General features: G+C 42.9%; 1 protein-coding gene across 9 annotated transcripts in view; it reads left to right on the forward strand.

Moving 5' to 3' along the window:
* The first annotated feature begins 1,628 nt into the window (after positions 1-1,628).
* Positions 1,629-26,158, forward strand: part of LOC132836584 (ryanodine receptor 1-like) — a 402,705-nt gene continuing 378,175 nt past the window's right edge. For all 9 annotated transcript variants that reach the window (XM_060855950.1, XM_060855954.1, XM_060855953.1 and 6 more), the window contains exon 1: positions 1,629-1,681. In XM_060855950.1, coding sequence (XP_060711933.1) covers positions 1,634-1,681 — 48 coding nt within the window. In that variant the 5' untranslated portion in view covers positions 1,629-1,633. The remainder of the gene's footprint in view (positions 1,682-26,158) is intronic.

Genomic DNA, 26,158 nt, shown 5'->3' on the forward strand with positions numbered 1-26,158 from the left:
CGCTTTTCCAGCAACACATTTTCAGCTCTGATCTCCAGCATCTGCAGACCTCACTTTCTCCTTGTATTCCTGTGAGGTGCCTTATATTTCACTCTCTTAAATTCACCATCTCAATCTATCTTGTTTTACATTCTTTCGTGAAATGTAAGCATTGCTATATAGACCAGCATCTGTTGTCCATCCCTAATTGCCCTTGAAACTCTGTGGTCCAATCCTGTGGTGTTTGGTACAATGAAGTGGGGCCATTTCATAGGGCAGATAGAAGGCAAACACACTGTTGTGGATCCAGAACCTCAACGTGAGCTACAAATCTTCTCAAAACTCTCTTAGACCTGTGGATCTGGTGCCAAATGTAGGCCAGATTGGGTAAGGACAGCAGATTTCCTTCCCTAAAGTGAACCAAATGGGTTTTAACAAAAATGAGTTACAGTTTCATGCCACTATTAGCCTTCGTTATGATGAAGATCCATAGGATTTTTAAAAAAAATTGAATTTAAATTCCACTAGAGCTTGAGAGGTGATTTGAACTCAGGTCCGCCTTCATCAACCTTAAGTACTGTGTTACGCCAGTTATATCACCACCCTGCTTGATGTTACTTATGATTTGGAGAGGCCAGTGTTGGACTGGGGTGTACAAAGTTAAAAATCACACAACACCAGGTTATAGTCCAACAGGTTTAATTGGAAGCACTAGCTTTTGGAGCGTCGCTCCTTCATCAGGTGATAGTGGAGGACTCAATCCTAACAGAAAGAATTTATAGCAAAAATTTGCAGTGTGATGTAACTGAAATTATACATTGAAAAATTGATTGTCTGTTAAGCCTTTCATCTGTTAGAATACAGTGATGGTTTCACGCTTTCATGTGTAAATCACAAAACCTTTTTTTAAATAAAAAAGTTTTTTAATAAATGCAACTTTTTAAAAAAAGGTTTTGTGATTTACACATGAAAACAGTGAAACTATCACTGTATTCTAACAGATGAAAGGCTTAACAATCAATTTCAGTTACATCACACCGTATATTTTTGCTATAAATGCTGTGTTAGGATTGAGCCCTCCACTATTACCTGATGAAAGAGCGTCGCTTCGAAAGCTAGTGCTTCCAATTAAACCTGTTGGCCTATATCCTGGTGTTGTGTGAGTTTTAACTTTAATGTTACTTTGGCATCAATGACTTATTCCTGAATGACAACATTATCGTTGGAACCTTAGGCGCTATACAAATACATGATACTGTTGTCCACTTAAGTTGACGCTTCGCTCACCAACCGCCAAGCGCGCGGCACCGCCTACACACACGTGCACTTCAAGCCCTCCCTCTTTTTGCCGTCTCGGTCTCGACCTCAGCATCGCAAGGTCATGTGGGCACTGGTGGCCACCAATCCGCTCTCGCTCTCAGCCATCGGCGAGCCCCCACGTGGGCTCAGGACGCGCCCATTCGCGTCCTCTGCCAATCGGCCGTCGATCTCTTCCCACGAGCGCGCACGCTCTGCCCAATAGCATGCGGCAGTGGGCGTGGCACGGTGGCGCGTGGCGCCGGCCGGTCTGTCGCGCCGGCTGTCAGTGTTAGTTAAGCTCGGACTGCGGACAGAGAGAGAGCGCAGGCGGGCGGGGGAGATAGAGGCAGCAATCATGGCTGAGGGGGGTGAAGGAGAAGAGGAGATCCTCTTCCTTCGAACAGTAAGTGCGTCCATCGATGCAATCGTTTTGCACCGCGTCTGCTCGGAATGTATCTGAGGCGGTGTGCCTGCGGAGGCAGAAGTGGTCTATCTGTGAATGCTTATGTTTATCTAAAATAAATGGTATAATTGGTAGAAAGGTTTAATCATTTCTGATTTTTTAAAATTCTATATATGAGTGAAGAAAAGAAGTAAGCTGTGGCGCTTGCAAATAGCTTGCTGTACTCTTCAGAATTATTATTGAACTTTGCAGTGACTCAAATGCTGCACGATGCTTTGCACCCCCAAAAAAACATTCTGACTCATACCTCGCTATATATAATAATTGTCATTTGAACTGAATGTTATAAAGCCTGTGGTGGTATGACAATACGCTGCTAATTATTTCCTCAAGACAAAAACAGAAGAGTAGAAACTGAATGATATTTAAACACTTAAATGCAGCCTTTTCTTCTGAAAGGGGTTTCTTGATATTGGCTTAATTCCAATAACTTGTGTATTTCCATTTACTTGTTTATACACTGAGGTTCATCATCTGATATAACAACAGGTGCTGTTTTAGTGACAAAGTGAATTTTGACTTTTGGTGAAGTGAATGCCAGTCAACTTGATTATGCATTTTCTAAGACTGGCTATGTAAAAACTAAGTTATCAATTTTTTTTAATTGTCAGCGATACTTTTTTTTAATAGTTTATTAAAATATGTCCTCTACAATAACTTGGAGTGTGTAATCAGCTTAGTGTTTGATAATTGTTGCTGATTGAATTTAATCATTATGGCCTCCTCTGTGCCTCATGCAGATAATTTCTGAAAATGTGAGAAGCCCATTGTTTATTGTAAAAGAAGTTTTCAATCATTACATCAGTGTTATTGTAAAATGCAAAAGGCTAACTGTAGCTACCCAAATTTGTAGTTTCTGAACCTATACATTTTTGTGACTTGAAAGCATTTCTCACAGATTTGTTTTCTATGTAAAATCACATGTCACAATCAAATTTATATTTGATGTATTGTGTAGAGTACAAATATTTTTGCATTAACTGTTTCAAGTTGCAATGCTGAGGATGCACATTCTGTGTTATATATAGTTGGTGTAATAAATCTGCCTTGGTCTTTCTGCTGCTTTCGCTGTTCCTTACTGCTGCTGCCCTCATTCTGATGTCAGTTTTATTCTATGATTTATGACTTGCGCGGATACACATTCTCACCAGGTTTATAAATGGAAATTAGATCTGAGGCCATTAGAGGACCCCACTCTCATTAAAAATTATGATGATTTCCCTTTTTTTACAAAAAAAGTTCACTTTCTCTTTTTTTTCTTATCCGTTTTTAATTTCCCCATGTTAGTTGGATATGTTTCACAGGAGAGCTACTCACCTCCCTCAGGTGGAGTTTTCTTTATTCTAAATTATGACAGGATATTAAACTGCAGTGAAGAGGTGGCATCACAAATGGCCCAAATCATTTCTTTGATTGACATTCACACACATGTAATTCCAACAAGGGCACTTGAACAGCAATTAGGAGCAGATATCCTAGCCCATTTTATCCAATCCAAAAAAAGACTTCAGATGCAATTGTGGCATTCCTGCTGTTGATCACACTGGTATCAGTTAATTTGGTGCAAATCAGTTATTGAATATGGGATTTCAGTCTACACAGCTTAATTATTTACTGGATAAATGTAAGTTAACTATTAAACAAATCATCAAGTACAATTTACCCACGTAGAAAACCTGCCTAAAATACAACACAAACCAAGGAACTACTTATTCCTTGGATTGATATTGACCACAATTCTTAATTATCAGAAGTTGTATCAAAACAGATGTTTTGGTTTAGAAGTAGAGTAAACTTATAGTTAAAGGTGTTTGATGTGTTATTATGTAGCAGAAAGTTAGATCATAAGACATAGGAACAGAAGTAGGCTGTTCAGTCCATTTGAGTCTGCTCCACTACTCAGATTATCGTTGATCTGCTGATTCTCGACTCCTTTCCTACATTTTGCTCATAATCCTTGATTCCCTTGCTGATTAAAAATCTGTCTATCCCAACCTTGAATATGCTTAATGACCCAGTTTCTCTAGCTCTCTACCCTCTGAGGAAAAAAAAACCTCTCTTCATCTCTGTACTAATTAGGTGACTCCTTACCTTGAGACTGTATCCTTTGGTCCTAGACTCTTGCACAAGGGAGGGAAAAAGCTTCCTGGTGAAAATGGCAGACACTGTTTTTTAAAATAAAAATCAAGATGAATATTTTTGAGTTTCTCATTCTGCACTGAGATCATAATCACTAAATAGGACATAGGGAATGTGAGTTTTTTTTAATCTACACAAAATAACAATAAATTTGGAAAACATCTCTAATTTTGAAAGCTTTGTAAAGTACCAATTTCAGTTTTTTTATTCTAAAGCTTTCAAGATACTATATTGATAGTACTTATCAATATTTACTGTCAGCTTGGTTTGTAGAACCATTCTTAGTGCTTCAAAGCTTCACTCCGCAATTCAAATGCATGATCTATGCCAGCACTTTCTTGCTTCCATACTGTAGGGAATCTAATCTAATACTGCATGGTTTGATATTTCACTTTGTGAATAAGAGATGTTAAAAGTTTTCTCCATTTGGATTTGTATAAATATATCCAATGTTATTTGCTTTTATATTGAAGAATTATTTGATTCACAACTGAAGCCACAAAAATAGGTTAGCAGATCATTGATTCTGTTGTTTTTTACAGAGTAAGTTGGCCCATGTGACAACTGTGATACATTTCAAACATATTTCATTGGCTGTGATTTTGTTGTGTTATCCTGAAGAGACTAAGTTATCCTTAGTCACTTTTATATGTTCACTTGTTACAGAATTGGAATCTAATGTTGGCTTCAACATTAAACACTCTGGTAAACAGCTCAATTTTTATTAATAGTTTTTTTTAGAAATCTTAAAGCACAAAGGTAGATAAATCCCCAGGATCTAATCAGTCATAACATTGAGTATAAGTGTTGCGATGTCTGATTGTCGCTGTAAAAGACATTGGTGAGGCCACTTTTGGAATATTGTATTCAATTCTGGATGCCCCTCTATAGGAAGAATGTTGTTTAAACCCAAAAGGGTGCAAACAAGGTTTACATGATGTTGCTAGGACTGGAGATTTCAAACTATTGGGGGATGCTGAAGCTTTTTTCCCTCCTTCAGCATCAGAGACTAAAAGGTGACCTTTTTATACGAGTTTATAAAATCAAAATCGTGAATACCCAAGGTCTTTTTCCTAGAATGGGGGATTCCAAATCTAGAGGGCATAGGTTTAAGGTAAGAATGGAAGGACCATGCATGAAACTGTTACCTTCAAGTCCAAAAGTCTTTAATAGGTTGGTGTGTGTATGGAATGAGATGCCAGAGGAAGTTGTAGAGGCAGGTACAATTACGACATCTAAAAGGCATCTGGATAGGTATAGTAATAGGAATGGTTTAGAGAGATATGGACCAAGTGCTGGCATTTGGGACTGGGTGAGATGGGATACCTGGTTGGCATGGACGAGTTGGACCGAAGGGTCTGTTTCTATGCTGTATGACTCTGTGACTGAGTGGAAACATATGAGTGCAGACTTTGAATTTCGGGTTAACCGAGCAATCTCGGCCAACTTTATTACCATTGATTTTCTTTTTTAAGAAGGGCAAAATAAAGTTAGACTACTTAGTATGCATTATCATCTTGTAAGATAAGCAGAACATCTTGTAAGATGCCAGAATGATGAAAATATTTGTGAGACACCTCTGTCAACAGATTAGTATAATCTGGACCTAGGCGCTGTCTGTCATCTCATGTTAGATTATAGTCCTGTTTGCTTTCTCAGGTAATTGTAAAAACTTTGTGGTGTTATGTCGAGGAAGTTCTTGATGATGTAGCTAAAGTAGTTTATCTGGCCATTACTTCACTGGTTTTGCCAGATGTCACAATGTGCAAATTGACTAAAGTTCTGAAGTACTTCATTAGCTCTGAATGGTTTGGCCAGCCTGAAGTTATGATGGGCAATTATAAGTTGAAGTCTTTCCTTCAGTTTTCTCATTGCGCGACTAACATTTTGTAATTAAGGCAATAATACATGAATTACATTCCCAGATCTGTCTGTTCTAAGGGGGAGTGTTACTTACTATTAATCATGCTTGGTAGTACAGGACTCGTGTATTGCTGAAAAACAAAGACATAAAGTTGAAGCTTTTCATCTTAAAAACATCAGGATAGTATGACAAGACTACCAAATGCCAGAAGGACCAACAATTTATGGTGCATGAGAAGGGGATTGTCAACTGATCAACACCGTCTTATGCTATGTAACTTGTTGTTTTCTTCGAGATTTAGTATTCTTCTGACTTTATACTGATGCGTGCAAGATCGAAAACTTCAACTTTGTCTTTTCTTTCAGCAATTATTACTAACTCAGAATATTCTGTCACATTCCATGACAATTGAATCCAAAGATTTTCTGCTGGAGAGAATTGAAATTGACTTTTTTTTTGGAAAAAGTTACATATGTCACTTTTAGTTAACAAAACTGTCAAAAATTGATAAAAGCATGGCATCCTTCAACTTTATTATTCAAATAGTCAGGATATGAATCCACTTTTGGATTCTGTTCATAGGTGTTTATTACACATCTCTGGAGTATGTGGAATTTGTACCTAGGTCTCTTGACTGAAAGGTAAGGACAACACCAGCATTGTATCACAAGAGCCCCAACTCTGCTTTTGGAATCAGTTTTAATGTCTGCCATGGCAGGATTTGAACCCACATCCTGAGAACACTGGTCTGGTTTTCCAGATTACTAACCCACTTCATTACTGCTATGCCACTGCCTCCTCCGCCAATTCTGCTTTTGGATTTTTACAGCCCTAATGAAGAAAATCTGCAAGCAGTTCTACTCAGTTGCATTTATCATATTAAACAGCTGAAGATTAACCTTTCCAACTCTTGGAGATTCTCAGTTCAATTTTAGCTAAACTATATTCTGATCAGTGTTTGCAATGAATTCTATTAAGTGACAGCGTTAGCACCCTTCCTCTAAGACAAGTGGTGTTCTTAACCCTAAACCACATTGGGAGTAAGACTAGTAGGTTATACTTTTTCTCTAAACATGACTTGTTTGAAATTGGTCAAACCAGTATACCATCAAGGACATACCTGTATTATGCAAAATATAGAAAAATAAAAGTATTTGGAAAGGTGACCCGGGATAGTCAACATAGCTTTGTGCGTGGGCAATCATGTCTCTCAAACTTGATTGAGTTTTTTGAAGAAGTAACAAAGAAGATTGAGGGCAGAGCAGTAGATGTGATGTATATGGCCTTCAGTAAGGTGTTCGACAAGGTTTTCCATGGGAGACTGATTAGCAAGGTTAGATCTCATGAAAGGAGAAAGTGAGGACTGCAGATGCTGGAGATCGGAGCTGAAAGATGTGTTGCTGGAAAAGCGCAGCAGGTCAGGCAGCATCAAAGGAACAGGAGAATCGACGTTTTGGGCATAAGTCCTTCTTCAGGAATGAGGAGGGTGTGCCAAGCAGGCTAAGATAAAAGATAGGGAGGAGGGACTTTGGGAGGACGTTGGGAATGCGATAGGTGGAAGGAGGTTAAGGTGAGGGGGTGGGGGCGGAGAGGTCAGGAAGAAGATTGCAGGTCAAGAAGGCGGTGCTGAGTCCGAGAGTTGGGACTGAGATAAGGTGGGGGGAGGGGAAATGAGAAAGCTGGAGAAACCTGCATCCATCCCTTGTGGTTGGAGGGTTCCTAGGCAGAAGATGAGGCACTCTTCCTCCAGGTATTGTGTTGCCATGGTCTAGCGATGGTGGAGGCGGACATGCATGTCCTTGGTGGAGTGGGAGGGGGAGTTAAAGCTGTTGTGGTTCTGTTCGCTGAGCTGGGAATTTGTGTTGCAGACATTTCGTCCCCTGTCTAGGTGACATCCTCAGTGCTTGGGAGATTCCTGTGAAGCGATTCTGTGATGTTTCCTCTGGCATTTATAGTGGTTTGTCTCTGCCGCTTCTGGTTGTCAGTTCCAGCTGTCCGCTGCAGTGGCTGGTACATTGGGTCCAGGTCGATGTGCTTGTTGATTGAATCTGTGGATGAATGCCTCTGGAAATTCCCTGGCTGTTCTGTTTGGCTTGACCGATAATAGTAGTGTTGTCCCAGTTGAACTCATGTTGCTTGTCATCTGCGTGTGTGGCTACTAAAGGATACACATAAACAAGGAAGAAACTATGGTCTCATTCGATGTAACGGCACTGTTCACCTCTATCGATTTAAAACCCTAACCAGAGAAACAATAGCCAACCTGCTGGACATACAGAACAGACAACAAGACCGGGAACCTATCAACAAAGACTGCATACTCAAACTACTGGACCTGTGCCTCACAACACACTTCACATTCAACAACCAAATATATGAACAAATCAACGGCACCCCCATGGGCTCACCCATCTCTGGACTCATAGCAGAAATGGTAATGCAAAGGTCAGAACAAACAGTCTTACCGCAAATTCAACCCAAACTCTGGGTCAGATATGTAGATGATATCTTTGTAATCATTTAAAAACAGAAATAGAGAACACACACTGGATCATCAACCCTACACTCGCAGGAATTCGATTCACTAGAGAGGAAGAAAAGTACAACCAACTCCCATTTCTAGACATGATGGTACAGAGAACACCTAACGGAGAATTCACCACAAAGGTATACAGGAAAGCCACACACACAGACCAAGTCCTAAACTATAAAAGCAACCACCCCAACACACACAAAAGGAGTTGCATCAAGACACTGTTCAAAAGGGCCACAACACACTGCAGTATACCAGAACTGCAAAAAGAGGAAGAAGGACACCTATACAATGTATTCACCTAAAACGGATACCCGTGCAATTTCAACAACAGATGCCTAAGGGAAAGACAACGGAACGAGGACATGCCACAACCCAAAGAACTAGCCACACTACAATACATCAAAAACATTTCTGAACTGACAGCTAGACTACTGCGACCACTAGAACTCATAGCAGCACACAAACCAACAGCCACTCTCTGACAACAAGGACCCGATACCCAGCATGAGCAAAACCAATGTAGTGTACAAAATCCCATGCAAGGACTGCACAAAACACTACATAGGACAAACAGGAAGACCGCTAACGATCCGCATCCATGAACACCAACTAGCCACAAAACGACATGACCAGCTATCCTTAGTAGCCACACAGTCAGATGACAAGCAACATGAGTTCGATTGGGACAACACTACTATTATAGGACAAGCCAAACAGAGAACAGCCAGGGAATTCCTAGAAGCATGGCACTCATCCACTGATTCAATCAATAAGCACATCGACCTGGACCCAATATACCAGCCACTGCAGCGGACAGCTGACAACCGGAAGCGGCAGAGACAAACCCCTATAAATGCTGGAGGAAACATCACAGAAGCACTTCACAGGAGGCTCCCAAGCACTGAGGATGTCACCTAGACAGGGGACGAAACGTCTGCAACACAAATTCCCAGCTCGGCGAACAAAACCGCAACAACGAGCACCTGAGCTACAAATCTTCTCCCAAACTGAGGGGAGTTAGTGTTCAGCCACTGGGCGGTTGGGTTGGTTTGTGTGGTGTCCCAGAGGTGTTACACAAGTAGGCGGCCTGTCTCCCCAATGTATCCACTACACTCGATGTCGCCTCCTGTACATTGGGGAGACAGGCCGCCTACTTGTGGAAAGTTTGAGAACACCTCTGGGACACCGGCAAAAACCAACCCAACCGTCCGTGGCTGAACACTTTTTTTAACTTCCCCCTCCCACTCCGCCAGGGACATGCAGGTCCTTGGCATCCTCCATAGCCAGACCATGGCAACACGATGCCTGGTGGAAGAGCACCTCATCTTCTACCCAGAAACCCCCTCTTCCCTACCTTTTATCTTGGCCTGCTTGGCACACCCTCGTCATTCCTGAAGAGGGGCTTATGCCCGAAATGTCTTTTTTGTTTGGGTTTTTTTTCCTGCTCCTTTTGATGCTGCCTGACCTGTGCTTTTCCAGCAACACATTTTTCAGCTTAGATCTCATGGAATACAGGGAGAACTAGCCAAAGGTAGAAGATAGAGGGTGGTGGTGGAGGGTTGTTTTTCAGACTGGAGGCCTGTGACCAATGGAGTGCCACAAGGATCGGTGCTGGGCCCTCTACTTTTTTGTCATTTACATAAATGATTTGGATGCGAGCATAAGAGGGACAGTTAGTAAGTTTGCAGATGACACCAAAATTGGAGGTGTAGTGGACAGCGAAGAGGCTTACCTCCGATTACAACAGGATCTGGACCAGATGGGCCAATGGACTGAGGAGTGGCAGATGGAGTTTAATTCAGATAAATGTGAGGTGCTGCATTTTGGGAAAGCAAATTTTAGCAAGACTTATACACTTAATGGTAAGGTCCCAGGGAGAGTTGCTGAACAAAGAGACCTTGGAGTGCAGGTTCGTAGCTCCTTGAAAGTGGAGTCGCAGGTAGATAGGATAGTAAAGAAGGCATTTGGTATGCTTTCCTTTTATTGGTCAGCGTATTGAGTACAGGAGTTGGGAGGTCATGATGTAGCTGTGCAGGACATTGGCTAGGCCACTGTTGGAATATTGCGTGCAGTTCTGGTGTCCTTCCTATCGGAAAGAAGTTGTGAAACTTGTAAGTCTTTTCTGAACCCTTTTCAAGGATGTTGCCAGGGTTGGAGGATCTGAGCTACAGGGACAGGCTGAATGAGCTGGGGCTGTTTTCCCTGGAGCATCAGAGGCTGAGGGGTGACCTTCTAGAAGTTTACAAAATTGAGAGGCATGGATAGGGTAAATTGGCAAAGTCTTTTCCCTGGGGTCGGGGAGTCCAGAACTAGAGGGCATAAGTTTAGGGTAAGAGGGGAAAGATCTAGAAGAGACAAAAGGGGCAACTTTTTCACGCAGAGGGTGGTACATGTATGGAATGAGCTGCCAGAGGATGTGTTGGAGGCTGGTACAATTGCAACATTTTTAAAAGGCATTTGGATGGGTATATGAATAGGAAGGGTTTGGAGGAATATGGGCCAGCAGGTGGGACTAGATTATCTGGACGGGTTGGACCGAAGGGTCTGTCTGTTTCCATGCTGTACATCTCTATGACTCTAAGAGGTATACTCGATGAAGCATTCAAGATTTAAAGGGTTTGGTGGGATGGACGCTGCAAGGTCACTTCCCTTCAGCTGGAGAATCTAGTGCATAGGCACAGTCTCACAATAAGTGCTGATCATTTAGGACCGTGGTGAGATGTTTCTTCGCTCAAAAAGTTGTGTACCATTGGAAGTTTCTTATTCAGGGTTGTGGATGTTCCATTGTTGAGTATGGTTACTGGTGATTCTTGGTTTTTCAGAAAATCAAGGGATACTGAGATTGGGTGTGAAAGTGGAATTGAAGCCCAAGACCAGCCACAATCCTACTGAATGATAGAGCAGGCTCGAGTGCATCAATGGTCCATTCCTGCTCAAAACCCTTGCATTGTTATATAATGCACTAGAAATGAAGATTCTATGTTCTTTGCATGAGTTTGAAAACTAGTGTTCAAACCTGGCCTTAGACACTAGTGACCACATGCTCATTAAATTAATCCCCATTGCGAGCCACTGCTGTATGTGCCTGTTTGTAGAGATTTGGGGAGGCCTTTTATATTTAATTTTAAAGATACTAATAGGTATGTCTTTTTAGTAACTGGCTACTGTACACCACTGTAGCTGCTAAGTAGATCTGCATTGTTTCTTAAAATAATGTTCAGTTGCTGGAAAACCAATTACTCAAAGGATTTAGACTTGTATTAAGAAACAACATTCTAAAATATTGCACTGGTTTGTGGAGATTTTGTTGTTGATGGTACACAAATAAGTTTTTGAGCAGAAAATTAAAGAACCCAACTACAATTTTGAATTCAGTTTGCTGCTGATTGTACCAGAAGCAAATGTCTGTGCACATTATTTAAACGTTTTTATAAATTACTGTGTTTTGATCATGGGATTTGGGCACCAGTGGGTGGGCCAGCATTTGCTACTTTTTAACAAAGTGGTAGTGGTGATGAGCTATCTTCTTGAACAAGTACAAATCATTTTTTTATATAGGACACCCATAGTGCTGTTAAGGAATCATAGGATTCCTACACAGCAGAAATAGGCCATTCAGTCCATCAAGTCTGCAACGACCCTTAGCATTTAAAATCTGATTGAAGATTTGTAGCTCGGGTATCCGTTGTTGTGGTTCTGCTCGCCGAGCTGGAAGTTTTTGCTGCAAACGTTTCGTTCCCTGGCTAGGGAACATCATCAGTGCTGTTGGAGCCTCGTGTGAAGCGCTGCTTTGATGTTTCTTCCGGTATTTATATTTGTTTGTTCTTGCCGCTTCCGGGTGTCAGTTTCAGCTGTAGTGGTTTGTATATGGTGTCCAGGTCCATGTGTCTGTTGATGGAGTTTGGGGATGAATACCATGCTTCTAGGAATTCTCTGGCTGTTCTCTGTCTGGCTTGTCCTATGACACCCATGGGATCACCAATCTCGGGACTCATAGCAGAGGCAGTTATGCAAAGGTTAGAACATACAGCCATACCACAAATCCAACCCAAACTCTGGATCAGATATGTTGATGACACCTTTGTAATCATCAAAAACACAGATATAGAAAAAACACTCCGAATCATCAACGCCACACTCGCAGGAATCCGATTCACACGAGAAGAGGAAAAGGATAGCCAACTCCCATTCCTAGACGTGTTAGTAGAGAGAACACCCAACGGAGAATTCACTACAAGGGTACACAGGAAACCAACACACACAGACCAAGTCTTAAACTATGAAAGTAACCACCCCAACACACACAAACGAAGCTGCATCAGGACACTATTCAAAAGGACCACAAAACACTGCAGTACACCAGAACTGCGAAAAGAGGAAGAGGAACATCTATACAAGGTATTCGCCAAAAACGGATACCCACGCAACTTTATCACCAGATGCCTAAGAGAGAGACCACGGAACGAGGACATGCCACAACCAAAAGGACTAGCCACTCTACCATACGTCAGGAGCGTCTCAGAACTGACAGCCAGACTACTGCGACCCTTAGGACTCATAACAGCACACAAGCCAACATCCACGCTCAGACAACAACTCACTAGAACAAAGGACCCAATACCCAGCATGAGCCAAACTAACGTAGTTTACAAAATACCATGCAAGGACTGCACAAGACACTATATAGGACAAACAGGAAGACCGCTAACAATCCGCATCCATGAACATCAGCTAGCCACAAAATGACACGACCAGCTATCTCTAGTAGCCATACACTCAGACAACCAGCAACATGAATTTGACTGGGAAAACACCACTATCATAGGACAAGCCAGACAGAGAACAGCCAGAGAATTCCTAGAAGCATGGCATTCATCCCCAAACTCCATCAACAGACACATTGACCTGGACACCATATACAAATCACTGCAGCTGAAACTGACACCCGGAAGCGGCAAGAACAAACCAATATAAATACCGGAAGAAACACCAAAGCAGCGCTTCACACGAGGCTCCAACAGCACTGATGATCCCTAGCCAGGGAACGAAACGTTTGCAGCAAAAACTTCCAGCTCGGCGAGCAGAACCACAACGACCCTTAGCATCCTATCCACACCACACCCTATTTCTATAACCCTGCATTTCCCATGGTAATCCACCTAACCTACACCTCTCTGGGATCTAAGGGCAATTTAGCATAGCCAATTCATCTAACCTGTGCATCTTTGGACTGTGGGAAGAAACTGGATGAAACTTCTACAGATACAGGAAGACTCTGTCCATATGGAGTTTGCACTGTCACCCAAGGCTGGGAGTAGGATCTTTTTTCGGATTTTGACGCAGCGACTGTGAAGGAATGATATCCTTTCAAGTCAAAATAAATTTCTGCGCTGCATTTTGCAAATGGTACACACTACTACTGTGGTTAAGTGACAGGGACAGTGAATGTTAAAGATAGTGGGCTGTTTTGACCTGCATGGTTTCAAGCTGCTTGTGTTGCAGCTACATGCATCCAAGCAATTGGAAAATAACGTGATAGATTACTGACTTGTGCTTTGTAGATGGTGGGTAGGTTTCGGGGAGTTGGCAATGAGTTACACTCCACAGAATTCCCAATCTCTGACCTGTTCTTGTTCCACTGTAGTTATAGACAGATCCAATTCAGTTTATGGCCAATGGTAATCCCCAGGAATTTTAAAAAAAACCTCTACGTTTTATATAGAATACTTTGCAAAATGGTTATTACAGTCATAAAGATGAGTAATATCAACCTTGGTTTTATGGTTTACATCTTTTACTTTTTTAAAGTTATCTGTCATGTACAATTTCTATGGCAATCAACAGCCTTAAAGAACCAAAGATCCTAAAACCCCACAAAGGGAAAAAAAGTGAACATTATATTTCAAAAATCAAAATCAAGAAAAGTCGAGCCTGAATTAACAGGAAAATTGCATTCAGTAAAACATATTGGTTACGTGTTGAGTAACTGATACAACAGACATAATATTTCTAACTTCCTTAAATAGTCCCTTCAGCATAAATGGTATTGATCTGAACCAGAGATTCCTTCAAAATGTGATCACACCCAGATTATGTTTGGTCCTTTAAAGATGCTGGAAATGGACATCAATTCCATTCGAAAGCACCTTTTTCTCCACCTGAAACCCAACATTACAATTTCCATTGAAAGGCACACATTTTCAGATCCTTGACCCAGCAAGGTTGAAATATTTGCATCCATCTTCAGCCAAAAATGCTGAATGAATGCTCTACCTGCTACCCCAGCATCATAGTTGCCTGTTCTCAGCTGAGTGCAGCTGCAAAAATGCTCAAACTTGACAGCATCCAGGATGAAGCGGCCCGCTTGGTTTGGCACCCCATCCACTCCCTTCAGCCATAACTTCCTGCACTCTGCACATTGGCAACCCTGTGTATCAAATGCAATTTATCAAACAACCTTTGACAAACCTCTGCCACTTAGGATGTGTATTGTAAACACCTGGCACACGTCATCACCTGCCAGTTCTCCTCCAAGTTATTCTGGTATGCAACTAATTGCTGATCCTTCACTGCTAATCTCAACACTTTTTTTTCTCACAAATATTACTGTGGATGTACCTACAGACAAGGCTTGCAAGGTTCCAGGCTTTTTTTGGTCTTTTCTAGTATTGTCGCTACTTGCTTCTTTTCACTGTTTCAATCTGACCACTGGCTGAAGTTTGGGAGAAACCACAAAGCTGCATGGTTAAATAACTTCCATTTCCCTAGCAACCTAAGGCCACAAGCTGATTTCTCTGAAGTCTGATGTCACAACCAGGAACCTATGGTAACGATCTCACCTCGCCTGTTCCCAGACCTGTAAGTTAGGGTTTTTTTTTAAATTGGTGATTGTCTGTTTGAAAATAGGTCTTGAAATCAAGACTAGTGTAGGTAACTGCTTGCACTCTTTCCAAGTAAGGCTGTTTTTATTCACATAAAGTTCTTATCTAAAGTATTCAGCTATGTAAACATAAGTTATTCAATAATGTTTACTTTTTTTTAGGTTAGATTCCCTACAGTGTGGGAGCAGGCCACTTGGCCCAACAAGTCCACACCAACCCTCTGAAGAGTAACCCACCCAGACCCATTTCCCTCTGACTATTGCACCTAACACTATAGGCGATTTAGTATGGCCAGTTCACCTGATCTGCACATCTTTGGACTGTGGGAGGAAACTCGAGCACTGGGAGAATGTGCAAAATCCACAAAGTGACCCAAGGTGGGAATCTAACCCGAGTCCCTAGTAGTGCTAGCCACTCGGCCACCATGCTGCCCCATTTATAGATTTTAATCCAAAACATTTTGTTTACATATTTCATTGCTATACACACACTATCTTAACTGACGATGTCCAAACAATGTTTTGACATTTGCGATATGTATAATCATCTGAACAAATAACAAATTCAACTATTTTGTTTATTGTTTATGTAGCTAAGATGGTAATCAAATGTATGGAGAGCCGAGGAAAAAGAATGAGATATGTACTCTTCAATATATGCAGAGCCACTCTTGAGTTTTTGTACTTAATGCTTTAAAATCATAAATGAATGAAATTCCAAATTTGTTGTAAATAAGCTTGCAGTATTAAGATTTGTTTTCACTTGCATTTACTGCCTGTGTATTGTCAGCTTTGAAAAATTGTAAAATAATCTCTGACTTTCTGATAGACTGAGACTTAGAAAATAGACTTGAGTCCAAAAATGTACAGGTTAGGTGGATTGGCTGAGTTAAATTGCCCACGGTGTCCAGGAATGTGTAGGTTAGGTGGCTTAGTCAGGGAAATGCAGGGTTACAGGGATAGGGTAAGGAGTTCTGGATGTAAGTTTGTTTGCTGAGCTGGAAGGTTCATTTCCAGATGTTTTGTCACCCTACCAGGTAACATCTTCAGTGGGCATCTGGGTGGAGCTCTGCTGATAAATAGAAAGCAGGAATTATATGTTTGGGTTGGTGATGCCATTTCCTATGGTGATGTCACCGAGTTAGACCCTATCTACCACTCCCTGAGGGAAAGAAAACATGAAATTACATCACCAACTCAAAGAAACCCAAACATAGAAAGCAGGAATTATCAGCTGTGTTTCGCCCAGAGGCCCACTAAAGATGTTACCTGGTATTGTGATGGAATGTCTAGAAATGAACCTTCCAGCTCGCCAAACAAACTTACATCCAGAACCTCAACCTGAGCTGCAAATCTTCTCCAACCTTGATAGGGGGTTAGATCTGGGTGAGATGATCTACGGAAGGTTGGTGTGGACTTGATGGGCCGAATGGCCTGCTTCCAAAATGTAGGAATTCTGATTCCATAATTTGATGAAACAAAGCTGTTCATTTTTTTTTTCCTCTTTTGGTATGAGATTCTTATTGCAGCTTCCTGACAAATTGCTTGCTTAAATTGAAGAAAAGTTTAATTGGAGATGCTTCACCATGAAAGAAGATCAAATCTTTAGATAATTCAAAAGATTTAAGTTAGCATGCTTGTAGGATTAATATGGAGTCAATAAAGGCAGTGGATTCACAAAATTGAATAATCAAATGCTTACTAGACCACCATGCAAAGAAGAATTGGGAACAACTAACCATAGCCTGATTAGAAGTAAATTCAGAATAATGAGAAAATAAAACACAGAACTGCAGTTGCACAAAATCTAAAACAAAAACAGAAATTGCTGGAGAAACTCAGCAGGTCCACAGCACCTGAGGAAAGAAATCAGAGTCCAATGACTCTTCAGTGGTCTGAATAACTTACTAATGAGATTTGTAGCATTTCTAAAATAATGTTGCAGACAGTACATAAACTGAGCTGAAGCTGTGCACTAATTATTCAGTTTTGCCTCTAGTTATAGGGTTCTGCTGAACAGAAAAGGCCAGGTTCAAAGCTAATTTATTTAGTTCAGTAACCTTTCTCTTTCAAAAAAATAAATTTACTCCAAATTACAAGACTGCAATCTCCATTAGCAAGGCTTGGGATCAGTTGGGAATATCTTTTGAAAATTGTTATTTTGGACATGTCTAAAATCTTATAGCTTTTTAATATTTAAACATGATCACCGTATCTACAGGGGATGTGTGCATGCACGTGTGCGCGTCATTGTGGAGTGCAGGTGACATTCCCCTACCGGCACCCCCAATGAAAATAGGTCGAGAACAAAGTGAGGTTTTATATGAAGCGAAACAGCTTGGTTGCGATTATATATAGAACTCAGTTAATTGAGGAGAGACAAACCAAAGGCCTGTTTCATTTCCAACTGTGTAATTTTAGTTTTGATAACTTTTTAGAAATATTTACCTAAAGAACAACTAATTTATTTATCACCTCTTTAATGTAGAGAAGCATCCAATTTACTTAATATTGTAAATTTACAATATTAAGAATTTTCACTTTCACACATCATTGAAGATGGTAATGGAGGAATAGCTTGTAAGTTTGCCAATGTCACCAAAATTGTTGGTGTAGTGGACAATGAAGAAGGTTATCTAAAGTGTACAGTGGGACCTTCAGATGGACTTATGGGCTGAGGAATGGTAGATAGAGTTTAATTCAGATAAATATGCGGTGTTGTATTTTGGTAAGGCAAATCAGGGCAGGACTTAATGGTGGGATCCTGGGGACAGTTGTACCTTTTGTGTGCAGGTTCATAATTCCTTGAAGATGGGGTCACAGGTAGACAGAATGTGAAGGTGGTGTTTGGTAAACTTGTCTTTACTGGTCAAGGCATTGAGTATAGGAGAAAGTGAGGACTGCAGATGCTGGAGATCAGAGTCGAGAGTGTGGTGCTAGAAAAGCAAAACAGGTCAGGCAGCATCGGAGGAGCAGGCGAATCGACATCAGAAGCTGAGGGGTGACCTTTTATAGAAGTTTATAAAATCATGAGGGATGTGGGTAGGGTGAATAGCCAAGGTCTTTTCCTTAGGGCAGCGCAGTCCTTAGGTTTATGGTGAGAGGGGAAAGATGTATGAGGGACCAAAGGGGTAGCTTTTTCTCAGAGTAGTTCATGTATGGAATGAGGTGATGGCAGTACAATTAGACACTTAAAAGGTGTCTGGCTGGGTACATGCAAAGGGCTTAGAGGAATATGGGACAAATGCTGGCAGTTGGGACTAGATCTAATTTAGGATATCTGGTTGTTTCAGATGAGTTGGACCGAAGGGTCTGTTTCCATGCTGTACAACTCTGAGGTCCTCTGATGAGAATCTAAATTGCAGAAATGCTTAATGAGACACATGGCCACAACTGATTAGCTGCATCCCCTTTCAGTCAACTGTTTCGGTCATCTATGTAGATGTGACAATTAATACTTGCCATATAGACAGGCACTATAACCTTTTTTTGCATTGACCAGTAAATAAATTAGTGATTACATGCTGACTAGCAATCAAACTGCTTTTGAAAATTCGAACAAGTATGGAAACTTTTGTGATTAGAGAAAAACAGTTGCATGATGTGTTACAACTTTAATTTAGCCTTTTTGCTGAGAACTGGCAAAACTGATTGAGTTTGTTTCCAAAGAGAATCAAGCTTGGCATAGTAAATAAGATCATCTTAATTAGGACATGCTGTACACTATTGTAAGTGTTCCTCCTCAACCAGGATAGTTTTTAAAAAAAAAAGTTAGCCTGTTTATTATCAACACTGGGGTGCAGATCTAACTATAAAACAAGAAAAAAAAGATGCAATTTAGACATTGGCATATGTGTAACAAAAGTACTGTAATTTTAAGTTTAAAAATCTCAACACCAGGTTATAATCCAACAGGTTTATTTGGAAGCACTGGCTTTCAGAGCACTGCTCCTTCAGACAACTACCTAATGATGAAGGAGCAGTGCTCTGAAAGCCAGTGGTTCTAAGTAAACCCGTTGGACTGTAACTTGGTGTTGTGATTTGTAACTTTGTCCACCCCAGTCTAACCCCGGCATCTCCATATCATGACTGTAATTTTAAGTTAGCGATCTTGAATTGTCGAATAACCACTTTATTATTGTAATAACATTTTTGGAAGCTATTGACACAATTACAAAATGTTAATGATAATTGGGAAGGAGCTTAAGGTTTTCTTTTCATCAGATACCTGCAACTTCTCTCAATTATTTACATTAAATTTGTAGTTTGACTTGCATTGGAATGTGCAAATTGGCTGTGTGATGTTTATGAAGATTAATTGAATTATGCTGTTATAAATAGTTTTGTACCTTTTTTATTGACAGATGTTTGGGAAAGATTCTGGATGAGATAGCGATTGCATTGATAATTTACAAAATTACTGTTTCTAGGAAGTTGCAGTTTTCCAATCTGCTGGGAAACATAACACCACTATATGAAAAGAGAGGGAGACAGAATGCAAGAAACATGAGTGAAGACTGATGCAAAGTATCTATTCAGTTCCTGCAACATTTCTTTGTTTCTCATTACTACTCCAGCCTCGTGGTCCAGTGTTCACTCTTTCTTATCTTCTTTATATATATCTGTTGCATTTCCTTTTATATTACCTAGCTTATCTTCCATATTTTGTCTTTCCCCATTTATTGCTTTTTTTTTTAGTTATTTTTTTTTAAAGGTGTCCCAATTCTCTGGCTTCCTACCAACTTCACCACATTATATGCTTTTTCTTGCTTTTATGCTGTCCCTGACTTCCCTTGTCAGCCATGGTTGTCTTGACCTACCCTTAGTATGTTTCTTCTTCCTTGGGTTGGATTTCTCCTGTGCCTCCCAAATTAACCCCAGAAACCTCTGCTATCGCTGCTCCACTGTCTCCACTGCTAGGCTCCCCTTCCAGATAACTCTGGCCAGCTCCTACCTCATTGTAGTTACCTTTTCTCAATTGTAATACCATTAAATTTCATTCCAGTTTCTCCCTCTCAAACCGTACAGTGTATTCTATCATATTGTGGTCACTGTCCCTTATGGCTTCCTTCACCTTAAGCTCCCTAATCATGTCTGACTCATTTACACATCACCAAAACTGGCATTGCCTATTCCCTAGTGGACTCTATCACCAAGCTGCTGCCAAAAAAAATCCATCTCATATTCCACAAACTCCTTTCCTTTGGATCCACTACCAATCTGATTTTCCCAGTTGACCTGCATATTGAAGTTCCCCCTTGACTATTGTATTAGTGCCTTTGTTACATACCTTTTTCCATCTCCTGATCTATTTTCTGCCCTCATCCTGATTACTGTTAGGAGACCTGTACAGAGCTCCCATCAGGGTTTTTTTTTCTTTGCAGTTCCTTAATTCTGCCGAACCAGCTTCTGTACCTTTCAGCCCTATATTACACTTGCTATCCACTTAATTTCATTTCTTATTAATAAGGTAACCCCGCCCCCTCTGTCTATCTGGTTGACCTTTTCAAAAAGACATTTATCCATTGCATTTTTGGAAGTAGCCAGTTGCATAAAGGCTTAGCAGTGTGTCACTTTTGCGACCCACTCCTTTAGGTGTCAGGTCCTCTGCAGATGTTGGCATAGTTCTGACATGGTATCTTGGACATCCTCATTTGTGGAAATAGCTTATAGGACACCAGAAATTGGTTTTCTGCACAAGTGAGATGACCTTTAAGCTGTCACTTTTTTTATCTGAAGGATCATCTCCAGCCCTTACAGCTTAAAGCTAGTTCTGTTTTTTTTAACACATTGTCCTCCTCTGTTTCCCTTGTATTGTTGCACAACAGCAACAGGGTCAATAACGCCTTGCTATGGCTAAATCATGCTTCTTATGAGTTTGTGTAGAAAGGTATTAGAAGCAGAAGAGTAACATGATCAGACAGTGTTTGCATCACTTAGAAATGACAGTTTTATCATATTCCTCCATAGATGGAAGATTAGGGCAATGAATGAGGTTGGGAGAGTAATGCCCTCATATGAACCTCTGACATTGAAATCATCTTCAGATGAATAGAGCACAAGCCATATCTCAAACTCAGTTCAAGTGCTGTGTGATCACTGCTACCTTGCAACCTGATGCACCCCCCCCCCCCCCCCCCCCCCCACACACACACACACACAACATCAGAAAACCAACAGCGTGTACAACTTGTTGATGCTTACTTCCTTTTCGAGACGAAAGGAAATCAGCTCTGTCCTTGTACAGCCTGAGAGATCTTGTATTGTCTATGTGAATTGTGACCGGAAGGTGATACTTTTAAGGTCACCCATGATTACTTTCTTTTATTTCAAAAGTATACTTTATGAATAAAATTATTTGGATCTCTACACAATTGGTCATGCCATTCTTGTACACTACATTACATTGCTTTACATACAGACATTGAAATTTATTTTTTCCTATAGCAAGTCTGTACACTTACTATCCAGCTCTTCTGCTGAGGCATCAATGGAGCCCAGATGACTGCGTGAGCCTCCTGTTCTTCTTGGGCAGGCAGGTTTTACATGGTCTTTCCCCACCGCGCCTTGGTGGCAGCTGCTCTAGCTTTAGCGCATCCCTCAACACGTCGTCCTGGACCTTGGAATGTGCCAGTCTGCAACATTCAATCGGGGTCAACTCCTTCAGCTGGTAGATCAACAGGTTTCCGACTGCCTAGAGAGCGTCCTTCACCGAGTTGATGATCCTCCAGGCACAGTTGATGTTCGTCCCGGGGGAACAGACCGTAGAGCACGGAGTCCCGCGTCACGGCGCTGCTCGGGACGAACCTTGACAAACACCACTGCATTCCTCTCAAGACATCTTCTGCATAGGCACGTTGCAGAAGGAGGTGTGTGACAGTCGCAGTCCCCCCTGCCCCACGCAGCTGCTTCGAGGGGAGTGTGCAGTGCGGCAGAGAATCCGGGTATGCATAAAGGATCTCACTGGCAGAGCCCTTCTCACCACAAGCCAAGCCATGTCTTGGTGCTTGTTGGAGAGTTCTGGCGATTGAGGCATTCTGCCAAATGACTTTGACAGTCTGCTCAGGGAACTGCTTGATAGGATCTGCCCTCTCCTTTCCCCACAGAGTCTCAAGGACACTACGTGCTGACTACTTTCTGATGGACTTGTAGTCAAAGGTATTTTTAAGCTTCTTCACGAAGGACAGGTGATACGGAACGGTCCAACTACTTGGAGTGTTCTGCGGCAGTGAGGCCAGGCCCATCCTTCGCAACACCGGGGACAGGTAGAACCTCAGTATGTAGTGACACTTGGTGTTTGCGTACTGGGGATCCATGACCGCTTGATGCAGCCACACACAAAGGTGACCATCAGGGTGAGGGTGGCATTGGATGTGTTTTCTTTTCCCCCATTGGCCAGATCTTTATACATTGAGTCCCTTCGGACCCGGTCCATCTTTGATCTCCATATAAATTGGAAAATGGCCCGGGTGACTGCAGCAGCACAAGTTCTGGGAATAGGCCAGACCTGTGCCACGTATCACAGCAATGACAGTGCCTCATACCTGATGACCAGGTTTTTTTCCCATGATGGAGAGCAACCGTAGCTTCTATCTACCCAGTTTCTGCCTCACTTTGCTGATACGCTCCTCCTAAGACTTGGGCATACGCCCCAGGCCCCCATACCAAATACCCAGCACCTTCAGGTGGCCTGTCCTGACGGTGAAGGGGATGGAGGATTGGTCGGCCCAGTTCCCGAAGAGCACGGCCTCACTCTTGCCTCAGTTTACCTTGGCCCCCAAGGCCTGTTTAAACTGGTCACACATGCACCTGAGTCTGTGCACAGACTGCGGATCCGAGCAGAAAACTGCAACGTCATCCATATACAGGGAGGCCTTACCTTGTAGGCCCCCGCTGCCAGGAATAGTTACCCCTCTCAGGCTTGCATCCTTCCTGATGGACTCAGCAAATGGTTCTATGCAGCACAGAAACTATGCAGGAGAGGGAGGGCAGCCCTGCCTGACTCCAGATCTGACTGGGAAGCTATCTGATTCCCACCCATTGATTTTGAGACTGCACTGACAATGTTGGTGTATAGCAGTCTGATCCAATTGCAGATTCCCTCCCCAAAGCCCATTTTGGAGAGAACATTTCTCATATACCTGTGTGATATCCTGTCAAAGGCTTTCTCCTGGTCCAAGCTGACTAGGCAGGTGTCCAACCTTCTGTCCTGCACATAGGCGATTGTATCCCTGAGGAGTGCGAGACTCTCAGCGATCTTCCTGCCCGGTACCGCACAGGGTTTAGTCAGGGTGAATCACCGACCCCAGTGCAGACCTGACCCGGTTGGCAATAACCTTTGACAAAATTTTGTAATCCACATTCAATAGTGAGATTAGTCTCCAATTTCTGATTTCCACCCTCTTCCCCCTTCTGCTTGTAGATGAGGGTGATGATGCCTTTCCTCATGGATTCAATCATGGTACCTCCAGAATCATACTGACATACACCTTCAGCAGGTCCTGGCCAATCAAGTCCCACAGAGCAGAATAGAGCTCGACTGGTAAGCAGTCGTTTCTGGGAGTTTATTCCTTTTGAAGGACCCTGAGGCCTTGGTCAGCTCGTCCAGGGATAGCGGCTGGTCCAGCCTCTCCCGTGTTCTATTGTCTAAGACGTCCGTGATAGAGGACAGGAACGACTGGGAGGCCGCGCTGTCAGTTGGCTTTGCGTCTTACAGACTGGCATGGACCGATTTGTTGATCCTCTATGACGTCAGCCTGAGATGACGTTATCGAGCCATCTTCTTCCTTTCAAGCTGCTGAGCCTGGAGCTCTCTTTTTGTGCACATTCTGGAAGAAGAAACATGAGCACGTCTCGTCCTGCTCTGTGGAGCAGACTCTGGAGCAGAAAATTGTTTGTTTGATTCTCTTTCTCCCCCCCCCCCCCCCCCGGATCATTCATCTGCATCAATGATACAGTTGAAGTCACCAGCCAGAATGACTGGCCTGGGCGTACCCAGCAACATTCGAAGCTGCTGCAGGATGGCCAATCCGTTCACTCTTACCCACTGGGGTGTACACATTAATCAGTCCCGGGAGCATTCCGGTACATGATGTCGGTGACGAGGAGGCGCCCACCCACCACCTCCCTAACCTCGGAGATGGTGAAGTTGCCTCCTCGCAACAGGATACCCAGGCCGGAGGCAAGGCTGTCGTTGCCCCCTGACCAAACTGATGGCCCATGGGACCACAAGCTCGACCACCACCTGTAGCTGCTGAGGTGCAGTATTCCACACTCCTGCAGAAACAGGATGTCGGCTTTAACGTTAGCCAGGAAGGCTATCGTAGAAACACATCGCGTAGCAGGTTTTATGCTGCGCACGTTGATACTGATAATTTTTATCCCCATTTTAACAATTTACGAGGTTACCAGTGTCCCATTGCTGCTGGTCCTGCCTCTCTGGGGTAGCTGTGTGCATCCCCATGGTGATGGCAAACAGCTGGACACTACCAGGGCTGAGGTAGCTGTCTGGCTCCATGCTGGGGCCATTTTCCCGCTCTGGTGTCTCTGGTTCGGGCCCAGGGTCCGCACAGTCCAGTTCTTTGTCTGACAGTAGGGCTGTCACAGGACCGCTGCTCCCAGTTACCTGGAGCTGTGGGCTGGTGGGCACCTCTGTTCTCACCGGGTTAGGGGGTGATCTTTACCAGTCCCCTCAGAGGTATTGTCTTTTCCTGTTTGGGCGGTGCTGCCCTCCTTTTTTTCTCCACGGCGCTCTGTCTCTTCCTCTGGTGACAACCCTCCTTGCGCCCGTCCACATCACTTGAAGAGCTGTCTGTATCCTTGTAGTGTAGGTGTTACTTACCCCTTTGCTGGGTGGCTTTGGGGGCCTGGCGAGGTTTCCTCTTCCTGCTTTTGACAGTAATCCATTCCTCTGCCTCCTTTATTCCCTCCTCTTTCTTTTCCTCCGTCTGTCTTGAAGGAGCTTGGATTGGCTGCTGCACCTCCCCGCTGTTTGCTGTCTGTTCCGCTTCAGCCTGCCCTTCCTTCTGGGTGCCACCAGACACCGTTCCCATGCTGGTTTTGTGGTACCTTGCTGGTCTTATGCGGTCCATGGCTTGTGTTGCCACCTCCGGCCATCTGTGTGTATAGGTGGCTGCCCACATCTTGGGCAGGCCTTGTACATGTGACCTGCCTCTCTGCACAAGATTACAGTTCTTGGCCTCTTTACATTCCTTGGTCGGGTGGCCTTCCTGCTTGCGGTTTCGACAGACGGTCACCTTACAATCTGCCACCATGTGGCCTGACCTCCCGCAGGTTCGGCACACTTTTTGGCTGCCCAGCGTACGTCAGGTAATCTCTGCTTCCTCCAATTGTGAAGCTGGAAGGTGGGTGGAGGATGTCCCCACTGACATAGACTCTCCAGGTCACCCTGACCTGTCATTTGCTGGTCCAAATCCCGAAAGGATCGACCACATCAGTGCTTTCTCCCTCGACCTGGACGTATCTTCTCAGGAAGGTCCAGACATCAGCTGCTGGGACGTGGGGGATTGTACATATGGATTGTAACAACCCGACTGCTCTGCACAGGCAGTACGCACAACGGGACGGCCGACAATATGGAGAACAGAAGTTCCCCTTCCTTCTCCTTGAAGACCTTCAGGAACTGCTTGCAATTCTTCACACTCCTGAAGGTCACGTCGATATAGCCTGCCCCAAGGAAATCCTGCTGGCAGTACTATCTTCAGTCAGTATTTGCCAGTTACATGGTCAAGCTTGGTTATGATCAGGATTTGTATCTACATTTGGATACTAGATGCATTTCTCATGATTGTGATTACAGATGACTTCAGCATGTACTTCAAAAATGTTCAACTAATACAGCTGTCCTCTTGAAGGGCGTTGCGTCGCTCACTAGTATAGCCCATGAGCTCAGGCTGAAAGAAACATTTACTCCGTTCCAACTTGCATGATTATAGAGGACTGTGCTCGGCTCAACCTGTGACTCACTGTGCCAAGCGT

This window comes from Hemiscyllium ocellatum, chromosome 47 (assembly GCF_020745735.1).
Source record: "Hemiscyllium ocellatum isolate sHemOce1 chromosome 47, sHemOce1.pat.X.cur, whole genome shotgun sequence".
Classification (NCBI taxonomy): domain Eukaryota; kingdom Metazoa; phylum Chordata; class Chondrichthyes; order Orectolobiformes; family Hemiscylliidae; genus Hemiscyllium; species Hemiscyllium ocellatum.